Below are 7718 nucleotides of genomic sequence, written 5' to 3' on the forward strand. Positions count from 1 at the left end.
AAGGAGGAGTATTTAAAAAGACTCGCCTAGGAATTAATTGGCACATACTTAACGTAGTTAGTGCAAAAGGAAACGTGTGTAGGCTAGTTTGTTCAACATGGAAGCCAAGTTGTGCTGCATAGCTGATGCAAAATATTACTAAATAAGAATGTGAAGGCACTCAAGATGGTGCACAATCATCTTCTGTGTTTCATATTAACTATGCAGTGCAAGTTGGTTTCATAGCAGGTGAGTGTTATGCATCTGCAAAAAAAAAAGTTATAGCTTATATGCTGCACTGGCCTGTTACATACACAATGCCAGCTTTGCAAGAAAAGAAATATGTATAATCAATCTTTTATTGGCAGAACCATTACAGCAAAATATACAAGTCTCATTTTCCACCTTAGACAATAGTGTAATATTTAGATAGAGGTACAGACGCTCCTGATGACTTGATGGTAGTGTGAATGCATGCAGCTGGTACATCAGTGGACCTGTACAAGAGGGAAAAAAACGCAGGTGAAGTACAAAGGATTAAAAAGAATCTGCAACTTGCACTCCGAGATGAACATGTCACTGTGACAACCCGAGTGCTGCTGTTGAGGATTTTCTTAGCCTGTTGGTCCACGGGCACAAGTGCCTGTCTTGCATGAAGCTGCTTAGCGCAGCTTCATGACAAGAGTTTTCTCTATCCGCCACCCGAGAACGCGCTCTGTAGCGGTCAGGCTCCGCCGAGAGACTTGCGGCAACGGGAAGGTAATGGGGCAATGTCAGTACAGATTTCGGTTGCTAAAGCAGTACCAGACCGATGGCAAGCTAATTTTGTAACACAGTTGAATATCCAAAATACTTGCTACTACTTAGAAGCAGATTGATCAGGTTTTCAAATTGAATAATACAAAGTGAACCTGCCCACATTAAAGTTTCAACCACAAGAAACACATTCCTGACGGATTGTTGACGCCAGCTGCCATCGTCAAGAATGATGAGATGCTGGGGTTGATGCTCTAGATGCTGAATTGTGCCCACGTCAAATCAAATAGCCGGCCAAAAATATGTTGTAAACTTGTTCCTTGTGGTTGGGCCTAAGCAATCCCGATGGCGCAGGTAACCATAAAGCAGTTGCACAGCTGCTAATGGATCTAAGTTAATGCATTGATAATTAACAAATAAACCTCTTAACAGCATCGAAGTATACAAGCATATTGCTAACGGGGCTCTGGAACAATAAAAGTTTCACATCACCGGTTTGTGTCAGTGTTTACTGGTAGCTTGTAGATACACTGAAACCCGATAATAACTGGCCTATGCACTAAAAATAGGTTCATTATATCAGGTAATTCTTCAAATCCAAATGCACCTATAACGAAAGGAAACAAACTTTTGTATTGTGTTTGTCCTACATGAATTTGTTGTCCTCAGTGGAAAAATTAAGTCAGAGTTACCTGCATTTTTGTAAACAAAACCATGCATAGTAGACAGCAATCTTTAGCCTTAAACAGCTTGCCAGTCACTCAAAATAGAGACTCGATCGGAGCTTGCTTGAAGTACACTGCTGGTATGTTTCCGAGTATTCTAACATTTAGGCAGTATTTTAAAAAAAAGTACGAAAAAAAAAGGCCTCTGTTACAAGTGAGTGTTTTGCATGAGTATCAGTCAGGAAGTTGTGTGTGCAATATACAGGATAATTCACTTTATGCTGGCTTGTTATAGTCAGGTTTGGCTAAAGCCGTACAAAGAGAAAAATGCTACGTACTACAAGTGTGGATTTTTTCCTTGGCACTAGCCAAACATGAGTTAGAGCACACAATTATTTTTTTATCCATATTATCTGGTAAAAGGCGAAGGCATTCCCTGTGAAAGGTTTTTGAACAGTATGCACAAGAAATGTCCAGTACTTTTCTGCCATACAGCGGTTGCCTGCATACACAATGCAACTCATAAATACAATCTTTTGGCCGCACACGAGTAGTGGGGGAGCTTGTGAGTGGAAAATCTTCCATGTGGCCTTTTTGTATGCATTTCAGCAAATGTCTGCGCAGCATACTCTGACTAAGGTTTAAATTTTCTGGTCTCCAATCTGATGCTAAATAATACATATTTGCAATTGCAAACAAGCCACAGTCAAGCGTGTTGCACTGGTTTTGTGCCCCTTTAGTGCAAATGGTCAGCGTTGGTGACTGCAATTTTAGCATGTGACAGATTTGCCTGATGGCATCAGAAGGAGTACCTTGGTCAATTGAGTCATATACAAAGACTGTGTTTTCATCAGCGTCAGCATTGGTTACCGTAAGCCAGTGATCGGGATTTCGGACATGCAAGATTTGAATAAAAGGGCTTTCTACTTTAGTAAATTGTAAACGATGGCCAAGTAGCACATCTTGAAAACCATCCCAGTGAGGAAACTTTTTATGAATCAAGTATTGTGCTACGTTAATCACGCTGTCTGATATTGAGGTGCCCTGTACTAAAGCATTTAAATCGGCATCTGAAAGAGAGTAGCGTTTGCAGACATTTAACATGTCTGCTGTCACCATTGCAAGGCTTACCATTTGCTTTTGCGATGGCAAAAACTTACGCTTAACAGCTTTGACTTTCTTTGGCCGTCCTCTTCTTGCTTTTACCAAAGGTACATTAAGTTTTGTACTATTCGAATGCCTGCAACTGCTTGTAGCAGTCAACTGGGGTAATGGAGCTGGTGTACCTTGTAAGCTAACTGTAATTTGATTACTAGGAAAGGTGGTTAAGTTTCTGAAGAATGCCTCGCATGATGCAAGTTTTTCCATTAGCTCCTTCTCACCACAATTAGATAATACATTAGCCACAGTCTTGGACATTTCACAAAGCCTCTTGTAGGTGTAAGAATACTTTTCTTGAGCAGTGTCGAGCTTCACAGATGGCAGCAGCTGAATGCTGCTTGTCACCACTGGTGTGGCACTTGAGACCATGCAGCTGTCACTCAGGAAATGATCCTTACACCACCTGTCTGGTATGCATGCTTTGTCAAAAAGGTCTTGCTTGGCAAAATGGCGAGCTGCTATAATGTGTGCACAAGGCAAACTGTACTGATTATAAAAAGCACACATGCAACGCGTCAGGCATAATGAAACACTGTGCTCAGAACTTGCTGAAGCCACTACATAAGAATTAGCAGTGGAAGTAACCAAATAACCTACTTCTTTAAACCGTTCATACTGCTCAAGTACTTTACTTGTGGCCTCAGAAGTGCAATTACGGGCCAAGTCTAGTTGAAATGGCTCACTGACATCATTTACATTTAAGTTCAGCTTCATTTCCTTAAACTTGGAAAATTTTAGAGATAAGAAATCCTTCTCAATATAACTTACTAATGCTTCTATTGCTTGAACCAAATGCATGCTTGAAGTGAGATAACTTTTAATTTTTTGATTGTGACACTCAATGCGATTATTCGTGTTATTACCAAATGTAGGAAGTTTCTGCCGATATGCATGTACCCACATTTCTTTACAGGAGTGCCAGTTCTGCATGTAATAAGAAATAAAATCTTTAGACGCCATAACTTCGAGCTCAGCAAGCCTGTCTAAGTAGTCCTGCACAGTGAAGGAATAAACAATTTTTTTTAACAGAGGGAGTAACTGATCACGCTGCAGTCTAGCTTTCTCATTGACTTTTTGCTGAAAGCATTGCAGCACATGCCATGTACACAACAAAATTTCAGAATTAGGAAGAATCTTGGTCAAAATGCGTAGCTCGTTCATGTCTTTATCTATCATGACTACTCTGCAAGCAGATACAATGAACGGGTTAAACTCTGCAAACTTGGCAAACATAGCCTGCACAATTTCAGTCGTTTCATTCTGCAAAAAGGCATAACACACAGGTCTCCCACGACCTCCACCATCTTCAACCAATATAGAGTACAAGATATAGCCTTCAATGTTTACTTTATATGTTCCATCAATAAATAAAATCTCTGGGTACTTTTCCAAAATCTCACGCATGTGCGTTGTCTGAAGTAACACAAATTGCAGGTTATTACTTTGATTCTTTTCATAGTGAATGACCCAGTTTGGATTATTTGCTAACAAGGTGTCTATTTTTTCCAAAACCATTTCTCCGTGAGCCTGCTCGTTGCGAATAGGAATAGAAAACCTTTGCTTGTAATTGTTAACATCTTTTGTAGTTAATTTCTTGCCCGTTTTCTGTTTGACCAAACTTTTAAAATACTTTGGGCCAATATTACATTTGGCAAAATCAAAGAATTCTACCTTCTCTGCATCGTTTAGAAGCCTGCTTTGAGGATACAAGTCATAATACTTCGTGGCGTGATTATGCTTAGCTTGCAGCTTGGTTATTTTGTAGTGAAGAGTAGGTGACTTGCACAGGCTTACTGAAACTGCCATTTCACAACCAGTACCATTGTATGCTTGCTTGGGTCGCTTTCCTGTGCCTCTTGGTTTTATAGCACGACCATGAACACAGCTATATGAAATCCTAATATACTCAAACTCTTTAGATTCTGTTGCAAATGGACTTCTATGAGACCTACTTATTGTGACTATGTGCTTGCCCTCCCTGCACCATTCATCAAAGCTTTGCCTGAAAGAAATAAAATTATCAAATGTTGCATTTAAATAAACTTTGCTGCCTCCACCATGCAATAAAGTGACAGTGTTAGGAACTCTGGTTGTGTTAGCACCAGCTCCTTCACAAACAGCCTGGGCATCAGAGCTGGCAGGCCTGCAGCTGGATGTCAAAGCAGCCTCACAACACCTACGTCGCGTGGGAGCAATGCACGCAGCTTTGTCAAGGTCACCAGCCTCTGTGCCAGGATTGCTCATCTGCCCTCCATCTTGCATTGTTTCTGACCTACAGCATTTGCAGACAATGACCTCATTTGGAACACCATTTATGACAGGTCTGCACTCAGCCATAGCAACTACCAAGCAGTCTTTATTCTGCCTGCTAGCCACATGCTGCACCTTGCCAAAACTATCACAAATGGTGTCATGAGGGGCACTGGCTTGTCCTTCAAGCTTGCTACCAGAGACAGCAGAAGGAGCAGACTCAGACTTTATACTGTTAATGCATGTCTGTTTCTGGCTAACAACTGCTTTCAAAGGTGAAGCGAACTTCAAGAACTTGGCAGCTGTCACAGCAAGAACTTTGCCTTTCCTGTCTGCAGCCAGGTCACAGCTCCATTCTTGCTTGTGCAGTGCTGCAGCCTTCCGCCTCCTCCTCGATACTACCACTTTCCACTCCCTGTCGCCACAGTGGGAGACAGCCTCTGGCACAGCTGCTTCTTGAGCACTGGCCTCTCCTTCCCCCACAGGTGAGCACACAACAGGAGCACTCTCATGCTTTTGTGTGGCTCTCCTAGTTTTCCAGACACAAGTGGTGCTTGCACCTCGACCAGGGATCATTGGCTCAGCAGACCTCCCCTCGGCTTTTCCCCTACTTGGTACACTTGTGCCATGGAAAGTGGGGGAAGGCAGGCTGTCCCAGGTGAACCAAGCCTTGCTTCCCTTGCAACGGACACGGACACCGCCAACAAGTGAAAATCCAGCACCTTGAAGGGTTCTGGTAGGCTGGTTAGTGCCGTGCCTCTGCAAGGGAGCAGTGCTGGCTTTCCAGACAGGAGCTGGTGCTGTGGAAGGTCCACTTGCTGCATGCGAAGAAATTAAAATATGCAAACCAAGCGGGGGAAAGTCAGCCTCGGAGATGGCAGGGATGCTGTCCTGCCGAGTCCAACTGGTCCATGAAGAAGGTGCCTGGGTCTCCTTGTAGGACTGCTGGATGCGGCTTCTCTCCAGATGGATGGACAGGGTGCAGGCCCCCTGGTACAGGAAGTCTGCCAGCACCTTGTTACCAAAGCGGCTCGGGTGGACACCATCTCTGCTCAGGCAACTGGGCCAGTTGTCCACGAGACCACCCAGGAATGTGTAGCCGCACTCGTGGCAGTACTGCATCAGGGCACTGTTAATCCTTTTGTAGTTACCATTCAGGTCATGCAACCATGAGGACTGAGCTTCCCATGAGCTGTACTGATTCTGCCCCCGAGGAAGAATGGCAGAAAAAGCTACATGCACCATGGGATTTCTCTCAATGATCCCCTGAGCGAGCTGGCGATACTTGTCCATGCACACGCTGACACTGTCAACAGTGTTGTTAGTGCCAACGTGCACAATGACAACATCAAAACCAGCTAGCTTGTCAGCAATCATTGACAGCAAATGCTCAATCCTTATTCCTCTATGCGCGGCAACACTGACTGACAAACTACGACGCGATGGGAAATACTGGTCCGCGTATTTCACCATCGAGTCACCGGCAACCAAAACACGTGTCATGTTGCAAGCAGTGCAATCTAAAATGACACCTAGAAGAAAAAGAAAGACTGCGAGAAAATAAATCTGAGCTTTTTCACAAACGAAAGGAGGCTACCTTCTAGTCAGCACTATATATACGTTGAATCAGGGAAATCCGCGCTAGGGTTGAACAAAGCAAGAGGTCGCGAACAAGGACAGCAAGATCGGCAAATACGCGACTAACACAATCAAAATACCATCAAAATACTTATTAGAATAGATATATATAACGCTAGCAAATATAAGATAACCCTGCAAAGCAGCTTTCGCGCATATAAAAGGATGATGTCAAAGGCTTGCGAGAATGCAGCAGAACCAGGCCTTGGGTCCAGCACCAGCGGCAGCAGAAAAGCACGACCCGCAAGCGCGGCTGACGGGATGCGTACTGAATGTCACGTGCGAACAAACAATCAAACCACGCGCCCTCGAAAAAACGGAAATACGCGTGCATGTGACGTTGACATTTAGTGACTTCACTTCCGTGCGTTGCAGGAGTCGATTCTGTGTGGGGTCGTCTGGGGAGCACCGCGTTGCAGCAGTCTTTGCCAACTATTATTGTGAAATGACTGCCTGCAGAGTTCTCAAACAATGCTTTCTTAGTTTACCCTGATTTGTTTTTCGCTTTAGTGTCCCTTTAAGTTTAGCAGCCCGCTGACACTTTTTTACGTTTTATATAATCGTACATGCAATAACAAGTTTTCATAGTTAAACAAAACATGTTTTCATGTAATAACAAAGCTAAAACAGCTTTTTACGTGCTGTTTTTAGTCGAAAATGAATCATTGTGACAGACGGAACGGTGTTTGCCAGGCGCGTCTTCAAGGTGTCCTGCGGCCGAATCTTATAACGGTTAGGAATACGAACCGTTCGCTTCGCCGCTTACGTCACTAAATGTGCCACTCCCAAGCCGGTGGTGGAAGAAAGGGAGGACGCGACCAATAGATGAGAGGGTGCCACCTCTGAAGTGTACGTCATTATATGACGAGCTAATCGAGCAATTGCAGAATGTTTCTGCTTGCTAAATAAATGTAAAATATAAATTAAGTATTATAGGCCAAGTTCTGAAGTATAAACGTGTGGTGCCGGGCATTTACGCAGTGCAGAAGTAATTTATTAATGTCATTCTTTTTCATTCTCAGCCGACAGGTTGTATCGCAAGCGTAAATGAGTTAAGGTATTTAAATACCTATACAGAAAGAGGATCGCGGTACAGATACAGATTTCCGCCATTGTGTTGACTCACAATGGCGGAAAAGAACTGGGAAGCTGACCAGTAAGTATGCCAGACACGAGGACGGAGAAAGACAGAGCATTAAACGACAGGTTAAAAATGCGAAAGGTAAAAATTGGATAAATTCAATGGAAAAGAAGCATGGTGTGGAACTA

General features: G+C 43.4%; 1 protein-coding gene across 4 annotated transcripts; it reads right to left on the reverse strand.

Moving 5' to 3' along the window:
• Positions 1–270: 270 nt before the first annotated feature.
• LOC126526153 (uncharacterized) lies at positions 271–6851 on the reverse strand. Of its 4 annotated transcripts, none has more exons than XM_055068002.2 (3): positions 5660–6821; positions 2851–2968; positions 325–476 (listed from the first exon to the last, which is right to left on the reverse strand). In XM_055068002.2, the coding sequence occupies exons 1-3, from the start codon at positions 6312–6314 to the stop codon at positions 386–388; spliced, it is 864 nt and encodes a 287-aa protein (XP_054923977.1). In that variant the 5' UTR covers positions 6315–6821; the 3' UTR covers positions 325–385. The 4 variants fall into 4 exon arrangements, with proteins under 4 accessions (XP_050030060.1, XP_054923977.1, XP_054923978.1 ...); XM_055068003.2 differs by lacking the exon at positions 2851–2968 and adding an exon at positions 3425–3485 and having other exon boundaries at positions 5660–6817; XM_050174103.3 differs by lacking the exon at positions 2851–2968 and having other exon boundaries at positions 271–476; positions 5660–6813.
• Between the last annotated feature and the right edge of the window lie 867 nt (positions 6852–7718).

The sequence above is a fragment of the Dermacentor andersoni genome, chromosome 8, assembly GCF_023375885.2.
Source record: "Dermacentor andersoni chromosome 8, qqDerAnde1_hic_scaffold, whole genome shotgun sequence".
Taxonomy (NCBI): domain Eukaryota; kingdom Metazoa; phylum Arthropoda; class Arachnida; order Ixodida; family Ixodidae; genus Dermacentor; species Dermacentor andersoni.

Bases quoted from the DNA above. Each gene is read 5' to 3' on its own strand.
- LOC126526153 (XM_055068000.2), bottom strand. From the start codon at position 6,314: ATGACACGTGTTTTGGTTGCCGGTGACTCGATGGTGAAATACGCGGAC. The intron at 2,969-5,659 runs GTTTGCATATTT...CATGCATACCAG, and splicing joins GGCTGACTTTCCCCCGCTTG to ACAGGTGGTGTAAGGATCAT.